This window comes from Nannobrachium achirus (genome assembly GCF_963921795.1).
Source record: "Nannobrachium achirus genome assembly, chromosome: 3".
NCBI lineage: Eukaryota > Metazoa > Chordata > Actinopteri > Myctophiformes > Myctophidae > Nannobrachium > Nannobrachium achirus.
Window position 1 is genome coordinate 62,351,115 of NC_137812.1, and position 25,790 is coordinate 62,376,904.

General features: G+C 44.2%; 1 protein-coding gene across 1 annotated transcript in view; it reads right to left on the reverse strand.

The window, feature by feature from the left end:
- pkd1a (polycystic kidney disease 1a) overlaps nt 1–25,790 on the reverse strand; it is a gene marked incomplete at its 5' end in the record, with an annotated part of 160,009 nt that overhangs the window by 127,263 nt on the left and 6,956 nt on the right. The window contains 2 exons of the mRNA XM_080722718.1: nt 2,703–2,771; nt 3,564–3,635. Coding sequence (XP_080578844.1) covers nt 2,703–2,771; nt 3,564–3,635 — 141 coding nt within the window. The remainder of the gene's footprint in view (nt 1–2,702; nt 2,772–3,563; nt 3,636–25,790) is intronic.

Consider the following 25,790-nt stretch of genomic DNA (forward strand, 5'->3'; position numbering starts at 1 on the left):
TAAAAATATTATACAGTATGTACAGTATAGGGGAAACAAGGGGGTGGGGCTAAGGTAAGGGGAGGGGGGTGCTCACTTCTCGCCTGTCTATGGGAGAAGTGATAACTACCTCCGCCTCTGACCTCCTGAAAGGTGAGTTTTCAGGGAGTTTTGAAGGATGCCAGCGAGCTGCATGTTTTAAGGGAGGTAGTCAAGCAAGACCACACCTGGGTGGCAGTGAAGGAGAATTTACCCATATTTGTCTCATGGGTTTGTGTTATCAGATCATTGTGTGCGCTACGGCTACCCTCTGGTGTTGTGGCTGTGGGTGTCGCACATTTTTGGAGTGGTGAAAGCACTCCCAATAGACAGGTATGTCTGTGGGTGGCTGGCTATGTGGCTGGCTGGCTGGCTATGTGGCTGGCTGGCTATGTCTGTAGCCTGGCAATACCTCTAGTGGCCACACACAACACACATTAAAGGAGGGATGCTGTTTAGCAGGCCAGGCACACTCAACACACACGCACGCACGCACGCATGCATGCACACACATGGTATAGCTGCTCAGATTCACCATTCCACTTCGAACCGAGGTTTGATTTTTTGGAGATGTTTGGTCAGATATGCGGGTAGTGAGGGGATGGAGGGCAGATTTGTGTTGACTACTGGTATTTTGAAAGTCAATCCCATGAGTCAATCCTCATAATAGCTGATATTCATCTGGCATACCATTTCTTTCTTTATTTTTTGCTTGGCTGAACAAAAATACAATAATAACAAAGATTTGACTATTGAATTCAGGCAGCTGTCTATTTGATTTTGTTATGTGCCTTCTGAACCGTAGTAGTCATCACTAGATTAAATCGTCTGCCTGAATATTGTTCAGATGTAGAAAGTCAAAGGGTGGTTACAGTAGCAACAGATTGTCAACAGTCAAATATTCTTTCCTCCAGTTTCTTCTTTTTTTTTGCTCGGCTGAACAAAATTAAATAAAAACGATTCTACAATCGAATTCAGGCAGCTGTCTATTTGATTTTGTTGTGTGCCTCCTGAACTGTAGTAGTCATCACTAGATTGCACTCATCCTTTTCCATAACCAACTGACACTATATAAAAAGAGAAAAAGAACAAACTTTGCAATTAAAAAGTTGAGGGAAAACATCACAAAACACATAGCTGACTGGCTGAGTGAGCAGAGGCTGATGGGAACCCCACCACGCAGCCAAAAGCATCACGTCACTGTCACGTGGAAACCTTGTATGTCCAAATGTACTTTTTCTGAGAAAAAAACAAGAACCCGTGTTCCATATTTAGTCACCTGTTAATCACTTTCGCTTAACAAAAATGTTAAAATAGCAAAAACGCGTCGCTGTAGATTTACTAGTTTAGCTACTTTAGTGTGACACTATAGTATGACAGAGTAGGGCATTACATTAGTAGAAGGTTTTATTTAAATAATGAGATACGAGGTTTCTGCGCGACAGCAACGATCAGACATTTCCACCTCAAACCCTTCTGTTCCTCCCCTCTCTTTCCTTCCTTGTGCTTTGTTTCCATTCCCTCCTCCCCCAACTCCTACACTTTAATACTCTCTCTCTCTCTCTCTCTCTCTCTCTCTCTCTCTCTCTCTCTCTCTCTCTCTCTCTCTCTCTCTCTCTCTCTCTCTCTCTCCTTCTCGGGTCTATCCAGTAGGCTACATAATGGGACCGTTGTGTGGTGGGTTTGGAAAGAGCTGATGGAAACCACTACTCCAGAGTCCTCTCTCTCTCTCTCTTCTCTCTCTCTCTCTCTCTCTCACACACACACACACACACACACACACACACACACACACACACACACACACACACACACACACACACACACACACACACACACACACACACACACACACACACACACACACACACACACACACACACATGCGTGCAAAACACCCACACAGACGGGGAGAGGGAGAAGGTACTGGATGGAGGTATGGGGGGAGGAGATGGAAGGTATGGGGGGGGGGGGTTAACAGCAGCGGAACAGTGGGAGCCTGGAGCAGTAAGCTGTAATTGAACTTAATAGCCCTGTGATTGGTCTCTGTGTGTGTGTGTGTGTGTGTGTGTGTGTGTGTGTGTGTGTGTGTGTGTGTGTGTGTGTGTGTGTGTGTGTGTGTGTGTGTGTGTGTGTGTGTGTGAGTGAGTGAGTGAGTGAGTGAGTGTGTGTGTGTGTGTGTGTGTGTGTGTGTGTGTGTGTGTGTGTGTGTGTGTGTGTGTGTGTGTGTGTGTGTGTGTGAATAAGTACCGCATGTCCCTCTGTGTGTGTCCGCATCTGCGTATCTGTCCGTCTTGCTGTGTGTGTCCCTATATGCATGCGTGCACACGCTCACTCTCACTCTCTGGTGTGTGTGTGTGTGTGTGTGTGTGTGTGTGTGTGTGTGTGTGTGTGTGTGTGTGTGTGTGTGTGTGTGTGTGTGTGTGTGTGGGTGTGGGTGTGTGTGGGTGTGTGTGTGTGTGTTGTGCAGTACTCCTGGGATTTCTGCTCAGTTTAATCTAGACTAAATTAAAACTCTCTTCCGTCTGCTTTCCCTTCACTGCCTGCACCTCCTCCCCTCCCCTCCCCTCCCCTCTCCTCCCCCCCCCCCCCCCCCCTCCTCCCCTCCCCTCCCCTCTCCTCCCCTTCCCCCCCCCTCCCCTCCCCTCCCCTCCCCTCTCCTCTCCTGGTTGAGATGTACTTACAGGATGGATAGTGGTCCACAACAGAAGACCCCTCTGGGAAGAACATTGATCCTGTTCCCCTGCAGGTATCTGAAATCAATTAGTTTACATTAATAAACAGACAGACAGACAGACAGACAGACAGACAGACAGACAGACAGATGTGACATTTCTTGTAGAGCTTGTAGATCAGCTACTTTTGCTATTTTCATGGCGCCGTTGTCGGGTGGAAACCTCGTATCTCCAAGTTTCAAATTTGTATGTTCTTTCGAGAAGTAAAGCCCTGCTTCATCATACAAGGCCGTTGCACAAAAGTAGTGAAAACAGCAGATCTACAAGCACACAACGCCTTGCGGTGCGAGGCGTTTTGTGCTTGTAGATCGGCTGTTTTCACTAGTTTAAATCATTTTTTAAATGATGAATGCAAAACCAACGGTTATGGACATACAAGGTTTTCACCCGACGACGACAATGAAGGTGGATTCTGCTTTTCAATGGGAATGGAGTGGTTTCTTGCCATTTGCTCTATTCTCCATAAACTTTTGAAAGGCAAAACAGGGAAGGAAACCTGTAGAAAAAATGCATTTTTCAGGAAATGATCAGGAAAATAACAGTAAAGCCTGAAGACTTGAAATGGCACATCAGTACATACAGCCAGACAGATAGATGAGGTCGCACCTCTTGCAGTGAAAATAATGATATCTATGGTATATACCGTACTGTATCTGTCAACATCAATCAAAACCACTGGCACTGCTGCCCAGCCATCCACCCCCACGCCACCCACACTCGTACACACACTAATTACTGAACACAAACAGGACAGTGTGTGTGTGATGTGTGTGTGTGTGTGTGTGTGTGTGTGTGTGTGTGTACACTCACAGCTCTCGCAGGCCAGTGAGGCGGTCAAGCAGGCTGGTGTCCAGGGAAGAGATGTGGTTTCTGGACAGATCTCTGCAGAGGAAATCACACACACACACACACACACACGCACGCACACGCACACACACACACACACACACACACATTTAGAAGCATAATTGAAAACCTGAATTGAATTACATACTAAACTCACAGATCACACTTGCTTAAAGATATTTTGTAGTCTTTGACCCATTAAGACCTGGAATTGTTTTATACTTTAGCTATTGAAAAACAGCAGATCTGTAACAAGCTCACAGCGTGGCAGCGAGTGCCACGCTGCAAGCTTGTAGATCTGCTATCTATATAGATTTGCAAATCTTTGAATATATATATATATATTTTTTTTTAAGCGAATATTTTTTTTAAGTGAATATTTGTAACTCAAATATTTGCTTCTGGGGGGTCCCTGTACCTAACATTTTGACAATACATATAATTCTAGGGGTCCTTGACATGAAAAGGTTTGAGAACCACTGATATAAAAACGTGTGTTTTTCAAGAACCTTAGAAGGATTCAGAAGACATTTATAGAATCGGCTCAAAATATTCAAAGACTTGCACAGATTGTCACGACCTTTCAAAAATAGAAGATCTACAAGCTCGCACAAGCTCAAGCTTGTAGATCTGTGACATGAAATGTTAATATCATCCCTAATGTTGAGTTGAACCAGTGCATAATGCATTGCAGGGTTTTCCAGTGTGGTAACTATTTCTTGACAACTACCATTGTTGCCATTGTCGCACCAAAGTATTTGTCATTGGAATATCTTTTTAATAGTATTTTAACGCAGTGTTACTGAGGACATGGCTCCCTGCTGTCTGTATATAATATATGGGCTGTTTTTCCATCCGCCTGACACATGTTGCAAGGCTGGCATCTTAAAATGACTTGAGACGTTCACGGAGTGATCGTTTTTACGACTGATAAATACCATAAATCATTCATGGATGGTATTGTAGCTTCAGACGCACATGGCTAGTAAATTGTACGAAGAACCCCAGAGATCTCATAGAATTATCTCTTAATCACGGTTTTAGTACTAATATAGAACATGCACGCACAATGCAAGTGGTATGTTTTTAATAATGTCATTTGTTATTATTATTACTACATTTGAGACAGGCACAACTGAGGCAGCCTAGTTACTTCGTAGCCGTCTTGGAACCCTGTGGTGTAGTGCGCCAACAAAAGCAGTAGATCTACAAGCTCACAATGTGACACAATGTGAGCTTGTAAATCGTCTATTTTAGTTGCCACTATATCGTCGTTGTCGTTTGGAAACCTTGAATCTCCAAGTTTCAAATTTGTACGTTCTTTCGCAAAGTAAAGCCCTGCTTCATCATTCAAGGCCGTCGCACAAAAGTAGTGAAAATAGCAGATCTACAAGCACACAACGCCTCGCACCGTGAGGCGTTGTGTGCTTGTAGATCTGCTGTTTTCACTAATTTAAATCATTTTAAAAATGATAAATGCAAAACGAACGGTTTTGAACCCGACAACGACGATATGTGGAAGTCAAATCAATACAGCAAAACTCTGCATCTACAGAAAGCAACAACCATAAATGATACACGTTCCACAACTCATGCCTCCTGCTTATATTCTTGCCCAGGACCATCTCAAACGATAACCTCCTCGACATCACCCAACAAGATGGCATGCACAGCATAATCAATAAACGCAGGTGGACCTGGATTGGCCATGTCCACTGAAAAAGGACATCAACGCGATCCCAAGAGTCTCATTACACTGACTGGACCCCAGAAGGCGATGGAAATAAAGGGAGGCCTAAAATGACATAGCTCCAGCATAGGGATGGGTTGATAAGCGATATTATCATGTATCGTGATAAAAAACACTCACGATAATCATATTGTGGAGTTTTAATTCATTGTGAAATCTTCCTCCGTCATGCACTGGGATCAATTCACCTTTTATTTGCCGAGCTGCATATCCGGTACCACTTAAACCCTACATATTGGTAAAACATACTAATAATATACGTACTTGATACAGGCTTTTTTTCACTCTCTACCTAATCTCTTTGCCAAAAAAAAAAATCGATCTACAAGCTCACAGCGACGTGTTGTGAGCTTGTAGATCTGCAATTTTTTTTGGCAAATGTTCTGCCCCAGGATAATGGATGTTGGGGATATTTTGATTATCGCGATAACATCGTAAATCGAGATTTCTTTCGTCACAATAATCGTGATATTAAATGTTCATATCGTCCCATCCCTACTCCTACTCCACCATCGTAGGATGGGGGACCATAGAGAAGATGGGCAAAGACAAATGGAAGTGGAGAGACTTTGTCTCTACACTATGCGCCAGCCGGCATTATGGAGATAAGTACCTAATTAACACACACCCATCACCGCTATCTGCACCCCTGCTGTGCATTCACCCACCCACCCATGCACTAATGCGCATAAACACGCAAATACAGCAATGCACGTTTGAATGATTCTGTTTATCCTCACTCCCGCTGCGCTTCAGCTGCCGCCTAACATGTTGCAGGAATACATTAACAAGCACACGCACAAGCACACGCAACATGCAACAAGGGACGGGACTGTGTTGTACCTGATAATTAGGCAGAATTAGGAGGACAAAAACAGGCGAGCTACTGTATACACTGTGCACATAAGCATTGAGATGAGAGAAAACACACACAGACACACACACACAGCAACACAAAAAGCACAGGCACATACACTGTACACACCAGGGCTCTTCAACAGGGGGTCCCCAGAGTTACTACAGGGGGTCCGCCAAATATTTGAGTGATAGGAACTTTTTTTCTCCTTTTTTATATGAACCACTTGAACCCTAGCGTCCATATTCTGAGAACTTTAGCCAAAAATAGCCGATCTACAAGCTCACAACGCCTCGCGCTGCGAGGCGTTGTGAGCTTGTAGATCGGCTATTTTTGGCAAAGAGCTTTGGCGTAGAGGGGGAAAAGAGCAGACTAAGTACAGAGTCAAAGGTTTATTAAGTATTGATAGTTCAAGTGGTTAAATATCTGATAACACAAATGATTGTGCTGTCAAACGATGAAACTATACGGAATCAATGAACAGGTTGTGGGGGTCCCTGCTTCATCTCTCTCTCATCTAAGGGGGCCTAGCTGGCCTGAAAACATTGAAGACCCCTGCTGTACGCACATAAACAATAACATTACCAACTCATCACCACTATACACGTCATAAGTATTAAACTGAGGCCAGGGAGGATGCGAGTGGATCCTGGAAGAAGCCAGAGATCAGAGAACATTAGGAGAGAGAGGAGGGAAAGAGAGAGAGAGAGAGAGAGAGAGGAGGGAAAGAGGGAGAGCGAGAGAAAGTGTGAGAGAGCGGGGGAAGGGAGAGAGACATGCATGATTGCTATATTACAGTTAGCTTACAGTTTGTGTTTCTACGCTCATAGGTTCGCATTTGATGCTGAAGCTTTGGTGAGTGTAAGAAATGTATATCTAGCTTCTGTAATTGAACTGAACAGAATATGAAATGAAATGACTAGGAGGGAGAGAGAGAGAGCCAAAAGAAATGCAGGGAGTACATAGTACATACATATATACACTTCATGTGAAACATGGTCCATTTATGTTTGGTTCCCCAAAAAACGGTTCTGCATCCATTGTGGGGTCGCATAGTCGACATATTCTTAAGGGTCACAACTATATATATATATATATATATATATTCTTTTCTACATTTTGTTCCCCAAAAGATTTTCAAAAACAAACATGATATAAAAGAAATGTCAAACATTTTCAATTTCAAACTTAATTTCATTACGTTTTCAAAAAATCTGAAGTGTGGAGCTAAAAGGTTTGGGAACCACTGATCAGTTTGGTATGTACTGTAATGTTCTCTACAGCAGCAGGACCCAGACAGGGGGAAGGTCTGTTTGGGTATATGGGAATGCAATCCTTTTCCCCTCTCCCTCTCCCTCTCCCTCTCTTTCTCTCCCCCTCTCTCTCTCTCTCTCTCTCTCTCTCTCTCTCTCTCTCTCTCTCTCTCTCTCTCTCTCTCTCTACTCTCTCTCTCTCTGTATATGTATTCCTGTGCTTTGCCTGCATGTGCGTGTGTGTGCGTGTGTGTGTGTGTGTGTGTGTGTGTGTGTGTGTGTGTGTGTGTGTGTGTGTGTGTGTGTGTGTGTGTGTGTGTGTGTGTGTGTGTGTGCGCACGCATGCGTGCGTGCGTGCGTGTGTGTGATGCCCATTCCCAAAAGGAAACATCTGTACATTCCAGACACACTGTGTAAGAAAGAGAGAGAGAGGGAGAGGGAGAGAGAGAGGCAGAGAGAGAGAGAGAGAGAGAGAGAGAGAGAGAGAGAGAGAGAGAGAGAGAGAGAGAGAGAGGGAGAGAGAGGGAGGGAGAAAAGGAGAGAGGCGGGGTATAGACAGTTCAGGCTGCTCTGGTAAAGTCATCATTAAGGCAGGATGCAATCAGCTCTTCCCCCATAGGTTCATCAGACTCCTCACCCTGCTTATGTAACACAGGTGTGTGCGCGTGCATGTGTGTGTGTGTGTGTGTGGTGTGTGTGTGTGTGTGTGTGTGTGTGTGTGTGTGTGTGTGTGTGTGTGTGTGTGTGTGTGTGTGTGTGTGTGTGCGTGTGTGTGTGCACATGCGTATCATGACTATAATGTGACCTTCACCATGTCTATTAGCAATGGGCTTCTGTTCTCTCGGCTACCTCTGGACACATGTGGTTCTGCTTTACACTCACACACAAACACATAAACACACACACACACACACACACACACACACACACACACACACACACACACACACACACACACACACACACACACACACACACACACACACACACACACAAACACATAAACACACACACACACACACACACACACACACACACACACACACACACACACACACACACACACACAAACTGTAGAGGTAGAGGCGCCTACACACATGTATATATACAACTGCACGTGCACACGCACGCACGCACGCACGCACGCACGCACGCACGCACGCACGCACGCACGCACGCACGCACGCACGCACGCACGCACGCACGCACGCACGCACGCACGCACGCACACACACACACACACACACACACACACACACACACACACACACACACACACACACACACACACACACACACACACACACACACACACACACACACACACACACACACAGTGAGTACACATATGGTTCTGTTTTACTAACGGTGTGGCCAATGATCTAACCAGTCCTTATAAGGCATGTCTGGTGCCACTTATTCTAGGCAAGGGAATGAGATAAAACACACACACACACACACACACACACACACACACACACACACACACACACACACACACACACACACACACACACACACACACACACACACACACACACACACACACACACACACACACACACACACACACACACACACACACAGTTACAACTCTGTGCTGGGGTGATGGGAAATACTGTAAGAGTGTGCAGGAACTGCAGTGAGACAAATGACAAGGGACAGAGAGAGAGAGAGAGAGAGAGAGAGAGAGAGAGAGAGAGAGAGAGAGAGAGAGAGAGAGAGAGAGAGAGAGAGAGAGAGACCTAAGAGCCTGGTTTCTACAATGTACAATGTCTCCCTCAGACAACCTATTACTACTGTGAGCTCAGTTACGACTGAGGTTTTACTTCAAACAGTCCAACATAACCCTATACAGCTGTGGTTCTGAACCTGTGGGACCTGGTGGGGACTGGGGGTCCCCAAATTATTTTGAGGGGTCCCCAGATGATTAACTTAACGTGCAACATTGTTTTCTCACTCAACAGTAAACAAACCAACATAAAGTTTAAGTGTATAGAGGGTATCTGCACGTTTATAAAGTGACAATTTGAGGACTTTTTAATACCTCTAAAATGACAAATTAAACATTGACCAAATTGACAAATATTAGAGGCAGAAATTGTGAAAATAGCCGATCTACATGCTCACAACGCCTCGCGACGATCATGTAAATCTGCTATTTTCACAATCTGTAATGCCTCAACTCTCAGTGCTCGTCAGGGTGGGTGAGGGGTCCCCAGTTCAAATATGATTATTTTGGGGGTCACAACCTGAAAAGGTTGAGAACCACTGCCCTACAGGACAGGCCAGGCCATGAGAAGGCCCTCCTCCCATACAGGCACATAGTGATGGGCCCATACGAGATGTCGGTATCCGAAAGGTGGCAACAGTTACCATGCATTTTATAAAAGCTCTATATCTGTAGATTATATTTGGGTATGACAACCCTTTCTGAGACACAGCTAAATTGGTGTTATCAGCCGCTAGAGTTGGTGTCCCATTAACTTTACATTACAGGAAAAAAAGCTAAAAATTAATCTGCTTTAAGTAACATATGAGGGGTCAAACTAGGGGTTTTTCATGATTCTGAATCCATTGCAAACATCTGTTTTGCATAAAAAAAACATTCCTTGGGCTAAAACGGCCCCCACAAAAGTGTGAAAAGTGATGACTCATCACTTTTCATCACAAAACCATAGTCTTGTGGGGCCGTTTTATAGCCCAAGGAATGTTTTTTGTGCAAAACAGATGCTTGCAATGGATTCAAAATCATGAAAAGTTAGCTAGTTAGACCCCTCATATGCTACTTAAAGCAGATAAAAAAAAATGACTGTAAAGTAGTTAATGGGACACCAACTCTAGCGGCTGATAACACCAATTTAGCTGTGTCTCAGAACGGGTTATCATACCAAATTATAATCTACAGATATAGAGCTTTTCAAAAATGCATGATAACCTTTGCCACCTTTCCGATACCGACATCTCGTATGGCCCATGCACTAAATGGAGAGCTGCGACACCCATGGTCGGATCCTGAGAGTGTACAAACGGGACCCGTAAACACTCCATTTAACGGCGCAGGCCCGTTAGGGCCTGTTGGTTGCACAGACTGGAGTCTCTCGGCGGTATGGCCCGTGGTCACTCGGTTGTCCAAAACCGCCGCGAGAGACGGGCCAGTGCTCCACTAACCCACTAAACACAGACTGCTCTGCGGTGGCTTTCATCCCTTCATCATCCCCCTCTCCCTCCCTCCCTCCCTCCCTCCCTCCCTTCCTCCACTCCCTCTCTCTACACTGTATAACCCAGAGCGGTCATTTAACTCAAATGTAACCAAATGGACCCACGAGGGTCCATTAACACGTCTCTGTGTGTGGATAAGTGGATTTTACTGTGTGTGTGTTTGTGTGTGTGTGTGTGTGTGTGTGTGTGTGTGTGTGTGTGTGTAGGCACGTGCACACATAGACATCAAAGGGGGCTTGAGCCCCGGCCCTTTTACCGGTCTGTAAAGAGTGCCCTCTCCGGACCATGAATGCAGTTTTCACTATGGTGCAAGAAATGTAAATGCCTTCTTTCCATGCCATACCTGCAGCATTCAAAAGAATTGCCTTGTCCAAACTCTCCTGAACTTGAACGCAGCATCTTATGTTGAGATAATTGCCCTCTCTGTGTAGAAATACATGCCGTTACGCCACATCTTCAGTATTCATTTTTTGATTATGCTTAGTTTAGTGTGGTATCAAGTGCCAAAAATAGCCGATGTGAGCTTGGAGGTCTGCTGTTTTTTATATTTTCACGAAAAGGCCCTTTTAGACATTTCAGCCCCTGCCTCTCTAACATTCTCTGCACGTCCATGTGTGTGTGTAGAGCAGGGGTTTTCAAAGTGGGTGACGGGGCACCCTGGGGTGCCGCGACGGCAGTCCAGGGGTGCCGCGAGATCATTTGATAACATTTGGAATTAATTTGGACACTTGAAAAAATATTTAGTATCATTTTAAACTTGAAGTACAAAGTTATTTTCAGTCAGTTCTAACCAAAATGTCTATTATCTCAACGTTTTCCTTGCAACATAATCACTAAAATATCATCACTGTTTCATCATACAAGACTGTCACACAAAACTAGTGAAAACAGCCGATCTACAAGCACACAACGCCTCGCGATGCGAGGCGTTGTGTGCTTGTAGATCTGCTGTTTTCACTAGTTTAGTACACAAACTAGTACATATCACTAGTTTAGTACATTTTATAGATGATAAATACAAAACGAACGGTTTTGGACATACAAGGTTTCCACCCGACAACGACGATATGCTATAAATAAGGTGCTGGGAGTGAAAATTATAATGTAGGGGTGCCTCGGATTAAAAAAATATTCATGGGGTGCCCTGAGACAAAAAAGTTTGGGAACCCCTGCTGTAGAGAGAGAGAAAGTAGGAAGGAGATGACTGAAGAGCTGGGACTGAGCAGCCAGCCACACAAGGCCAGCTCGGCAGAACAATCCATCCATTGTGGACACACTAGGCCACAGCCTGGGTAACTGCCCTGGTTCTCCCCCCTTCCAGGGTTCCATCCTGAAGCAGCTCCAGGTGAACAGCTCCAGCCATATAACCTGCTCCTCCACAAGCCCTACGAATAGGGATGGGGCGATAATCCTTATTATCTCACAATAATCGTGTCACCGACATTTTAATATATTGTGAAATTGTCCTCCGTCATATATGCTGGGATCCACTTAATTGGTAAAACACACCTGTAATAGTGATGTGTCGTTCATGAGTGATTCGTTCGTAAGAACCCGAATCGTTAGCAAGACTCGTGGGCGATCCGTTCACGTTCACAAAATGTTACGTTCACGGCAACCTCCCCGACCAACCTCCCCGCATACTGCCTCCCAGGCCCCCAATCCCCCACACACTCAAGACTTCCTCCTCCGAGCGAGACTGCCACGTGAGACATGCGAACGTGAACGGTGAACGCAAACGATTTGTTTGAACGGATCAATGCTGTGAATAAATGGTAAATGGTGCATTTATATAGCGCTTTTATCCAAAGCGCTTTACAGAGATCGTGCATTACATTCACCCATTCACGCACACATTCATACACCGGTGGCGGAGGAAGCCATGCAAGGCACCAACCTGCTCACCGGGAGCAATGTGGGGTTCAGAGTCTTGCCCAAGGACCCTTCGACATTAACTCAGGGGGAGCCCGGATTCGCACTGGGAACCCTTCGTGCTCTAATAACGGTTTCTCTACCCCTGAGCTATGCCGCCCCACGTGAACGAACGTGAACAAGATGATACGTTCACTGAAATGAACGGGATTGCACATCACTAACCTACAGTATAAGCATACTTGATACAGTCTTCTTTTCACTCCACCAAATCTCTTTGCCAAAAAAATAGCAGATGTACAAGTGTCGCGTTGTGAGCTTGTAGGTCTGCTATTTTTGGCATGCGTTCTGCCCCAAAATATGGATGCGGGGGTTCAAGTGGTTGATAAAAGTGTCATTTTAAGAGTATTAGGCATATTTTGATAAATCGCAATTATTTTGGTCACAATAATCGTGACATTTTCACATCGTCCCATCCCTAGTAGCCCCAAAAAACGGGGATGCCTGGCTGTAAGCGCGGCGGTAACCCAGAGAGGAGCCCCCGCTCTATGCTATAGCTCTCTCCTCTGATGGTAACCCAGAGAGGAGCCCCCGCTCTATGCTATAGCTCTCTCCTCTGATGGTAACCCAGAGAGGAGCCCCCGCTCTATGCTATAGCTCTCTCCTCTGATGGTAACCCAGAGAGGAGCCCCCGGTCTATGCTATAGCTCTCTCCTCTGATGGTCACCCAGAGAGGAGCCTCCGCTCTATGCTATAGCTCTCTGCTCTGATGGTAACCCTGAGAGGAGGCCCCGCTCTATGCTATAGCTCTCTGCTCTGATGGGACATTTATTGGGTACTTTCCCCACCGCGGGTAGAGAGGTAGCATGTAATGGAAGAAGGGGATCGGTCTGAAAACCTCTTCATCCAGCTTCACATTCTCCCTGGGTGGGTCATAAACACACACACACACACACACACACACACACACACACACACACACACACACACACACACACACACACACACACACACACACACACACACACACACACACACACACACACACACACACACACACACACACACACACACACACACACACACACGCTCCCTTTTTTCCTCTCCTCTCCTCTTTAGAACATTCTGTCCATTTTTCCAGCTGCTGCTGCCTGGGTTGTCTGCTGTCCAGCTGGCGGTCCGAGGGCAGCTGTGTGCAGCGGTTTTAACACTCACACACAGTGCACGTGTCTGTGTACACACACATACACACACACACACACACACACACACACACACACACACACACACACACACACACACACACACACACACACACACACACACACACACACACACACACACACACACACACACACGCATGTATGTACTGTACTCTTATGAGGGCAGATGGGTGACAAATTCAAGGAAAAGTGAAGTGAATAGGTGACCTGCTTCCATACAGGTGTACTATCCAATCAATCAATTAATATCCAAACAAACTCTGCAGCATGTATTAAAAAATGCCCCACAGACCCTGGGGATGCTAAGGCGATATTATCGTTTATCGTGATTATAAACACTCATGATAATCGTATCGCGGAGATTTCATTTATCGTGAAATCGTCCTCCGTCATGCACTGGGATCAATTCACCTTTTATTTGCCGAGCTGCATATCTGGTACCACTTAAACCCTCTATTGGTAAAACATACTTATAATATATGTACTGTACTTGATACAGTCTTTTTTCACTCTCTACCAAATCTCTTTGGTCTCTCTCTGCCAAAAAATAGCAGATCTACAAGCTCGCAACGCCGCCCCGCGATAACGGATGTTGGGGATATTTTGATTATCGCAATAATATCGAAAATCGCGACATCTTTGGTCACAAAGATTGTGATATGACATTTCCATATCGTCCCATCCCTTGTCCTGACCTAGATTTTGGTTCAAGATGATAACTATGAAAAGATTGTGTTATATTGGGGCACAGACGGCAGAAGAATCAGACACAAGGACGGCTCAACTGGCTAGTGTTTCAAAAGGAACAGTGACTGAAGAGCCATCTGCATTCTGGTCTGTGGGAAAGACATCAGTAGCCAGGAATTGTGGTCGAAAGCTCACATTCAACGACTATGACGCTCGTGCATTAGCACGACGAGGACGGTTTCATCTGTACGCCAAATTAGGGAATATCCTTTTGTGAGAATGGTGTTCCATCCCTCCAATAGAGTTCCAGAGACTTTCCAGAGAATCCATGCCAAGGTGCACTAAAGCGGTTCCGGTGGCTTATTTAATTTGTCACCGACCTACAGTATACATTATACAGGTATACGGGTTTCCGCTAGGCATTTTTGGGGCCGGCCACCGTGGCCGGCAGGATTATAGTTTACCGGCCAATCAATTAATTTATCGGCCATATTATATTGAACGTCACACGTGTTTGCAGATGAGATACTGTATGTGCATGGTGCACATAATAATTACCCCATTTTATGTTAGCGCTGGGCTTCCTTAATTGCTCTTTATCACAGATGCAATTGCAATCTGTTCCTGAGTTAACAAAATAATATCCTTACTACTTATGTTATGTAGTAGTATAAAGAAGTGAATAGGTTAAAGTGGGCGCGCAACACAAGCGAACCGTTTGCGCGCCCTGCCACACAGTAGACTACGTGGCCTACAAATTAATAAGTTAATTGTATTCTATATGATTTTGGCTTCACTGTCTCATGAAACCTTTATATGCAAACACACAACATTTATTTTGTTTTGTTTTGTTAATGTTATGTTGGTGCAAGGAAGGTTACTAACTTGCCTCTGTTGCTTTGACCACGATGGGTTCACATCCATGCGATCAGAAAGTCATTATAATATCCACGATTCCACAGAGTTCGGGTCCCTTTTTCATTATCGTCTACTCTGGGTCCAGCTTGGTCTAGAACCCCAGTTCTGTTCTGATTATAACACTAGCGCATTAATGTAAGGCTATCAACTTGACGGAGCTGTGAAACGTGATGTGTGCTTCTCCGTAAGGCCGTGTGCGTGTCTAAAATAGCAGACATACAAGCTCACAGCGATGCGCGTTTCGACTTGTTGTGAGCTTGAAGCTCCTATATTTCCAATGCACGTAACATAGATATGGGATTTATGGCTATTTGAAGTGAGCCGGATATCTGGGATCCGTTCCTTTCAAAGAGCCGTTCAAAAGACTAGCGTGCTTTTCCCACCACTGTTCAGGAACGGCTCCCTACTGTGAACCGTTCATTTCAAAGAGCCGTTCAAAAGACTTGATTCGTTCGCGAAAGTCCCACCTCTAACAGCGCAGCATGAAGCAGCTCCGCTGTCGTCAGACTCACAGAAGACAGAACATGATACAAATTTAAAATTATGATAGGTTTTAATGGTTGTAGCTTTACTACTTTAGACAAATAATTATGTGAATAATAAGATTAAATTATAAAATAGCCTAAGAGGCATTTTCCCAGCCGGCCACGGTGGCCGGTGGACTTTATAATTACCGGCCAATGAAACATTTAACCTGCCAATGGCCGGTAGATACCGGCTAACGGAATCTCTATACGCATGTCTGCATGATGACATACGTGCTAATGTATTGCACACATTCACATGCTGCACAAGGCCCAGAAATCCAATAACATGGTAGTTCTGGTTAAGCAGCAATGTCAACACTGTGAAAGCAAGACTGAATCCAATTTATCCTTACTTCTTAATCTATGGGTCCGTTGGGTGGGGACCCATAATAGACAGCTTCAATTTCAACATGACCAAGCAGACAGTAGCAGCCAGTACGAAACTGTAACCATAGCGCTTAGACTGCAGTGCCTCTGAGGAATAGATAAGGAGAATGTCTCAAGACCTAAGAAAAGAGGTACTGTAGAAGGATTTCTTTTCAGATCTCCAATAGATCCGAAAGACCACGGTTTCTCATTATGAGATTCTAAAAAGAGACATTGATCTTTCGGGTTGGCATAATTGGCTGCAGCACCTTGAGGACAAGCCGTGGCACTGCCTGTGATATTTCACACGCAGTTTCTCCCCGAAACAAAGTGAGAACAGATCATGTATTGAAGACAGACTGCTGAAATTCTAACACATGCACACAAGCTCTCCTGTCAGTCGTTTTTGCATGTAATTACAGAAAAGCCAAACTAATTATCACCCTTGCCATTGACTCTCTCTTTGGGTGAGGGTGAGGTGAAAGAGGAGAGTCTGGCACACGTGTACTCCTGCTGTCTCTCCCAGTCTCTCTGTCTCACTAGCACATTGATGCCCAGACCTCCAGCATTTAACACGGGAGGCAGCCACACACACCACACATGATTCTTTTAATTACACTGTTCACTGATCATTCATCATTCACATAATGTTATCTAAAAAGAGTGGTGAAGGCAGAAGGAGTGCCAAATGTTTAGGTCCCTAATTAACCCATTTAGGCCTAGATTATTGAATGCTTTAACTATTGAAAAATAGCAGATATACAAGCTCACAGCGTGGCACCGAGTGCCGCGCTGTGAGCTTGTATATCTGCATTTTTTTTTAAAGTCGTGAAAATGTGTGCAAATCTTTGAATATATGTATTTTTAAAGCGAACCTTTGTAACTAAAATTTTGCTTCTGGGGGGTCCCTGGAACTAAATATCTTGAGATGGGGGTCTGTGGGCAAATAAATATCAGTTTGGGGTCCTTCACATGAAAAGGTTTGAGAACCACTGACATAGTAGTCTCTCAAGAACAGACTAACTGAGCTCCAGTTAGGTGAAAAGGACCTTTTCTTTGACGATGGCCAGCCAGATTGCTGACATAGAAACATAGGTTTTTCAAAACACCTTAGAAGGATTCAAAAGACATAGAATCAAAATTCTAATTTTCCCGATTTTTCAAAAATAGCAGATCTACAAGCTCGCAGCGCGGCACTGCCGCGCTGTGAGCTTGTATATCTGCTATTTTTCAATAGTTAAAGCATAAAATAATGATACACAATAAGGTGTACCCGTTCTAAATGGGTTTTAAAGCTGCATTGCTCAATATCTTTGATCGTCAAACAGCCTGAGAATAATATGTGCCATATGAAAGCATTTTGAAAGACATAATGAAACATAATACTCAATACGTGCATGGCATGCACCCCCCTCTGTCCATGCTGCCTTTCATTGCATCCTTTCTAAATCACGTTGACTCTAAGCTCCTCCTAAATGGGCATTGCCACCACCAGATGCAACACTGGTGAGAGTTACAGGTCAGGAGTGCATGCATACAGTATGTGTGATATGAAATGTAAGCTTACCATGAACACAATAATCATTGTTTTTCTATCAATTAATCGCCCTGTGATCCATTCAATTCAAGGAGAATTAAAACTAATTCTTGCATGCCTTCATGGTGAATGAAGAATAGACATATGAAAGAAATACTTGATTAAATATAGTTAATAGGATTAGGAGGCAAAGTTTAACATCAAAACGATATGAAAGAAATTGCTTTATAAACTCTCACACGACTCATAAAGTATACCGGTAATCCAAGTGCCATGTATCCATCCATCCAGTGGTACTGTATGAACAGTAGTTTCCAAAACACACACATTTTCGCTCAAACTTACTGTGTTAAAACTCAATTAGTGCCGATCTCGCGATGACTCGCAAAATATTAAAAGGTATCTACAGTGCCGATCGCAGGATGACTCGCGTAATATACTGTATATACAGAAAATCTGGGCTGGCTACCTTCGGTCCGGTGAAAAACCCTGGCACAGGTGAAGTCGCCAATTCATCATCATCATCGCGCATCCACGTGCACACAATAGTGATCCCATCCCATAGAAACTAACAGTCTTTCTCATCTTTATAGCCCATTTTCTCCAAAAAACACTTTTGATGCCAAGGATGGCATTGGATTCTCGCTACAATAGCACAAGCATGAAGGCATCCATCTTCGATAATTGTTTACATTTTGGACCGGAAGTAGACACGGGTGAATCTTGAACATCGTCAAGTAGGAATTGTGAGCTCGATCTACTTCCGGCCTTCAAAATAAGAGACTGGCCGCGGACGGAGAAAGCGACCGGCACCCTGGACAATTAACCCTTTCATGTCGGCGGCACGAAATCGGTTAAAACAATGCCTGATATACACAGTCTCACAGACAAACAAGGAGCGCACTTGGGAGAGCGCATGCATTTAATTTGAACAGCCCGAGTGTGATCCTCTTGAGGTCAGCATGATTAATACAGTACAGTACTCAATTTGCAGAAATATATGTAAAATAGTCTCTCCAAACACACTCGTTCAGTACATTTCATCGTTGCAGGCCACTTGACCATTTGCACACGCGGTCACAACATGTGAATATGGTCAATTAGCATCCACATTGGCCCACTTTATTTGCCAATGTGAGAACAAGTAGGAAATATCGGCTGTTAGGGCTGTCACGATTATGCCACTTTAGTCGATTCGTTGTCATTAAGGATTTCATTTAGCCTGACACTCAGCCTGAATTGACATTTCGTTTCACTCCATTATTCAGTCTGAAAGTGCTTCACTCCAGAGCTGTTTCTGGGATGGGCGTTGCCAAAGAGGCAGTCTTCTGCGATTGGTTCACCGTCTGACCAACACAACAGTAGCAAAGCAGATGATGTAGTGTTGTTATGTGTGGCTGGCTAGTGGCTAGCCTGTTGCTTGCTAGTGCTACTTGCTAACCAAAGAAACAGCAGGAATTGGAGCACAACGAATTAGTAATCAAACACAACATAACATGTCTGCTACTGATGTTTCAAAGCGAGATCGATACGATTGCATTTTACCGCATTTTACCGCAACGCGATGTGTGCGGTCCAGTACGGCGGCGGCGAATCGCACATGAGTTCTGGGAAAACCCCACCCACGCTGATCACAAGACGCTGATTCACAACGCTGATTCGCCATACGGATTTCCAAAGGAGGAAAACCTTTTCAGTGAGAGCAACACCAGACTCCCTGAATCGCCAAAACAAATTTTTAAAGGGGTGTGGCTAGCGATTCAGGGTCTGAACCAGGCTAGATTTCATTATATTTTTCTCTTTGTTTTATTGTACCGCCAATAATCAAAACGAACAAAGTTATTATATTCAGTTGGTTTAAAAGCGTTTATGCGCCCACAGCTGTGTTATGGTGTTTGGCTTTGCAATTACAGCCATTATAGATGCTCAACGAAATGTGATCGGTTGAATATTAGAAGTTGAGCTGCTCAAGATAAACAGTTGGTGGTGAACCAGATGACATCACTAAAAGAGTGTGGAAGAATTTGGAAATTATGGAAATGTGACATTCCTGTTAGTTCCATCAAGCTGTTTTGAATGGAAAGGATTAAGCCAAATTATTGTGGTCTGCTCAAATGATTGCGTTTAGGAGATTATTACGTAATAATTGTGACAGGCCTGGGGCGCCCGCTGGCCTACTGGTCCAGGCGCATACCACTTAGGCATTGCCCCTACCAAAATATATAGAGTACATGAGCAAAGGAGCTGCAGCCACACAACACTGTGTCCATGTTTTCCCCTGTGACCAAATTCTGAAAACATGTTGGGATTATCTCTGGCGATGTCCTCGTGTCCATGAGTCAACCCCACTTTAAAATGTATCTGTGGCATCATTCCCCGTGTATCAGACCCGGGCTTACCCGGGTTTACCACGGAACGCCTGGGTCAATCTTTTGGACATACAAGGTTTCCACCCAACGAGTCGACGACGACGATATGATTGGAGGGTCTGCCACCGATCTCTGTGACTGTGGAAAACCACAGGCTGTTGAACACATCATTGATGAATGCAAATCTCTAAATCACATGGGAGTCAGCGGCCTCACTGAACTGGAGATGACGATACCACTCCTTGGCTGATGTCCCAATTGCCTGTGTTAGTCCTACACGAACGAACGAGACCCGGGCTTGTGGTTATTATACCACAAGCAATATTACTGATGTACCCAACTCAGCCTGTGGGATTAGCAACCACAAAGGTCACTTTAATTATGTGATTTTGAAGTGAGCTGGTTTACAGTCGTTCACTTTCTCTTTCTATAACAAATACAAACACAGTCAATTATGATGGAAGTCGCTCTTTCAGGAAATCAGTCAGTTAGTCTGGCATTCAGTCAGTCGGTCAGTCGGTCAGTCGGTCAGATAGTCAGTCTGTCAGTCCGTCAGTCAGTCAGTCAGTCAGTCATTCGGCCAGTCAGGCTGTCAGTCGGTCGGTCGGTCGGTCGGTCGGTCGGTCGGTCGGTCGGTCGGTCGGTCGGTCGGTCAGTCAGTCAGTCAGTCAGTCAGTCATTCGGCCAGTCAGGCAGTCGGTCAGTTGGCTAAGCAGTAATTTAGTCTATCTAGCGTCTATCTGCCTTTCTCTTTCGCTCAGTCTCTGTCTGAGTCTAAGCCTGTGAGCACATGAGGTCTAATTTAGCAGAAATATGCAACCAACTATGCCAGCGATGTACACATCCACACAAACATACGCGTGCGGCGTGGGTGTGTGTGTGTGTGTGTGTGTGTGTGTGTGTGTGTGTGTGTGCGTGCGTGCGTGCGTGCGTGCGTGCGTGCGTGCGAGTGTGTGTGTGTGTGTGTGTGTGTGTGTGTGTGTGTGTGAGAGTGAAAAATGAAGGGAAAGCACCACAGAACTGGGTGTGAGCATTTTGGATTGTGTCATCAGAATGCATTATAGAGGAAGAACAGGGAAGGTGTCAGAAACCACAGGTATGTTTAGATTACTTTACAAGTACAGTAAGTAACAGTTGTATCTATTACACACACTGCATGGCCCTCTACACTTTCCTCTTTAGCTTGTCTTGCAATCTCCATTCCCACTTTACTTGGTTAATAACGAACGAGAAAGTCCTGCTGCAGTTAAATATTACTGACATACTGTATAGTAAGCATTCACACACACGTACATGCAGGCACTAGGGCATTCACGAATAGTGATTTTTAGTTTCCGAATTATTCGACCTCAAAGTATTCGAACAGTCGAATATTCGACAGGACTGGCCAAACTGTCAAATATTAAGGAAGCAAGAGGCGAACATTGTGAAAATAGCCGATCTACATGCTCACAACGCCTCGCGTTGCGAGGCATCGTGAGCATGTAGATCTGCTATTTTCACAATATTTATCTGCAGAACCGAGTCACATTAAATAAAGTAATACCTACAATTCCAAGTGATTGTCAGGGTGGGGGTCCCCAGTTCAAATATGCTTATTTTGGGGGTCACGGCCTAAAAAGGTTTGAGAACCCCTGGTATAGAGCATTAACAAATTCATCCGCCAGGGGCATTGACAACTCATTGTTATGACTTCCTATCTATCACGCTTTATAAACTATATATTTTTGAAAGAGAAAACAATAAAAATAAGCGAAAATTCGACTTCGGTAACCAACGTTGAATAGTGACTTTGATATTCGAATATTCTAGCAGGCACACACACACGCACACGCACGCGCGCGCGCACACACACACACACACACACACACACACACACACACACACACACACACACACACACACACACACACACACACACACACACACACACACACACGAGAGGGAGTGTAGGAGTTGTCTTACTTCTACTAATTATCTGTCTCTTGTGCACTTTTCTCTTTTCCCTCTGTCTGTGTGTCTGTCTGTCTTATGATCCTCTGGAATGTCTGTGCTTCTGTGAGTGATGTCATTGGCTCCTATTGCTATGGCAACACAACAAGTCCTCCCTCACATATGGTCAGTAGATTCAGCCTTTCCTTTCCCAACTCATTAAACTCAAGGCGTGCGTTGGCGCGAGAGGGCGTGTACACGAATGAGAGTGCGAGCGCGAGTGTGGATGCACTGTTATTAGGTGCATCTACTGTAGGTGGATAAGAGGATCTGTTGGTTGACAACTCGCTATACAAAACAGACAGAAAGAGAGAGAGAGAGAGAGAGAGAGAGAGAGAGAGAGAGAGAGAGAGAGTGTGAGTGATTTTGTTCTGATTGTATTATATCGTCGTTGTCGGGTGGAAACCTTGTATCTCCAAGTTTCAAATTTGTACGTTCTTTTGCAAAGTAAAGCCCTGCTTCATCATACAAGGCCGTCGCACAAAAGTAGTGAAAACAGCAGATCTACAAGTACACAATGCATTGTGTGCTTGTAGATTGGCTGTTTTCACTAGTTTAAATCATTTTTAAAATGATAAATGCAAAACGAACGGTTTTGGACATAAAAGGTTTTCACCCGACAACGACGATATTGTATTGTGTATGTGTACACTTCTGCTTTGGCAATGTAAACACACTGGTGGGAAAACTACTCAAATGTTTTATTAAGTAAAAGTATCAATACTGCAATGTAGAAGTACTCTGTTAAAAGTAAGAGTCTGGAATTCAAAATGTACTTGAGTAAAAGTACGAAAGTATTGGCATCAAAATGTACTTAAAGTACCAAAAGTAAAAGTACAAATGATTTTTGAAAAAAGTGGTGGTAAATGTATGTTTTATAATATTTTATCATTTATATCTGCAAAGTAACTAGTAACTAAAGTTTTCAAATAAGTACCAACATCTCAAAAGTGTACTTAAGTACAGTACTTAGCATGTTTTCTCATGCCAATAAAGCCCTTTGAATTGAAGGGCTCTGAATTGAATTGAATTGAATTGAATTGAATTGAATTGAATTGAATTGAATTGAGTGAGTGAGTGTGTGTGGAGGGGGGGGTGCGGAGGGGGGCTTTCTGGACAGTTTGACGGCTGGGTCTCATGACCCGATAGAGTTCCAGAAACAACTCCCTGTAAATACACTGCTTTTCAAAAGTACATCATCATTTCGCCCCGGAGTGTGTTTTGTGTGATTTGGGCTGTCATGGTAACAGCACAAAATGAATACGGCCGAGGAGGTGGAAGAGATGGAATCCAAGAATTGGTTTATACTGTACAGCTACTGTGCACAGCACAGTCACGCTTGTATGGGAGATGTCAGAAGCAAAAATTGCCATTGTTAACAATTGCCTTAAACCTGTTGCTAACAGCAATAACCCCTAACCTTGACCTCGGGTCACCCCACACAAGGTGTTATTGTTGACAGTTCTAATTAATCTTGGGTCTCCACATGGATAATACAAACAACACAAACAGATTCACTGCACTTGTAAGAGAGAATATGTTTACATGCAACTCCATGGCAACCATTGTGGATGCTCATGCTCATGAAATGCTGTACCTAAATTGTCTCGACAAACGTCTAGACATTGTTGTGTGTGTGTGTGTGTGTGTGTGTGTGTGTGTGTGTGTGTGTGTGTGTGTGTGTGTGTGTGTGTGTGTGTGTGTGTGTGTGTGTGCGCGCCTGCGTGTGTGCGTGCGTGCGTGCGTGCGTGCGTGCGTGCGTGTGTGTGAAATACTTTGAGAGATATCAACAGGAGACATTAGCCCCAGGTAGGATGCTCTAGTCTCTACAAACTAATCACACTGCTTTACTCTCAGAGTTAGCACACACACGCACAAAAGAATTACACACGTGTTCACACAAAACACATACAGTATGCTTCTTATATGTCATACCTATGCACATAGCATGAGCATAATATGAGATACAACTTCTTATAGTCTAATTGAGCTCTATTCAGCTGATATTGGCTTACTACTTAGATGTAATTAACACTAGTAAGACACCTCAGGGTGACATGCGACCTTCTTGGCCATCTGGCCAGCGATGTATATCCGACCACTTACCCATATATGGAGACCCCTAATACCCATATATGGAGATCCATGTACCGTATATGGTACATCCCTTTTATGCCCATAAAAGGAAATCACTTTCTGAACCAGCCACACAGATATGGCATTCCCATATGAAATTAGATGTGGGCTTAATATTGATGAAATCAGGGTTAGGGTCTCCATGTATGAGCATAAAAGGGATTCTGTTAGAGTGGTTCCCATGACATCACAACATACAATCCCTTTTATGCCCATACATGGAGATCCCTATCTGAACCAGCCACACAGATATGGGCCATGTCTTGGCCATCTGGCCAGTGATGTATATCGATGACATCAGGGATCTTCATATATGGGCATAAAAGGGATTCTGGGGAATACCCTTATATAGACTTTTACATAGGTGGTGTCACCTGTGATATCACCTGTGATGTCACAGTGAGTGAGTGAGTGGCCACACACAACACACAAGTTAAAGGAGGGGCGCTGTTGTGCAGGCACACACACACACAGCTTCTATGGCACTATTGTGCAGACTAGACACACACACACACACACACACACACACACACACACACACACACACACACACACACACACACACACACACGGTATAGCTGCTCAGATTCACCGCTCCACTTCGAACCGAGGTTTGATTTTTTGATAAAAAGCGGACTAGTTCGGGATCGGCACACCGGCCGATCAAAAGGCCGAAATAAAGCCGAACTAGTTCGGGATCGGCACAAAAAGAGTTAACCACTTGAACCCTAATGTCCATATTCTGAGAACTTCAGCCAAAAATAGCAGATCTACAAGCTCACAACGCCTCGCAGTGCGAGGCGTTGAGAGCTTGTAGATCGGCTTGTAGATCGGCTAGAGGTTTGGTGTAGAGGGAAAAACAGAGCACTCTAAGTACAGAGTGAAAGGTCAAGTTTATTCGTATTTTTGACGGTTCAAGGGGTTAAATATCTGATAACACAAATTGACATGAATCCAAAATACACTGATGATTGTGCTGTCAAACGATGAAACTATATGGAATCTGGGGGTCCCTGCTTCATCTCTCTAAGGCCTTGGCCTGAAAACAATGAAGACCCCTGCTGTACATATAATGAACTCCTTCTTTCCTCCTCAGTCTCTCCTTCACACATACATACATGTATTAACATCCATAAATCCTTCTGCAGTGCATTACGTCTTTAAGGATGTGGATGATCAACTGTAGCGGGGTATCATCAATTATGCAATGTCATTGCATCATGCTCATAAATATATATGGGATCAACCATAAATGGTTCTGAAAAGGAAGACAGACGTGCACATTCAAACCCTGAAACGGGCAGGTGCTGAGCGAAAAATAATACTAAAGAAAAAGTACAAACGCTCACACATTGCTGGGCTCCATTTAAAGAAATCCTATCAACCATATAGTATATGTTCTGATGTCTGATGGATTCTTTTGAAGCCTTTACAATCGATATATTTCCACACCGCTAGTGATAAAGGGAATGAAGAGGGTGAT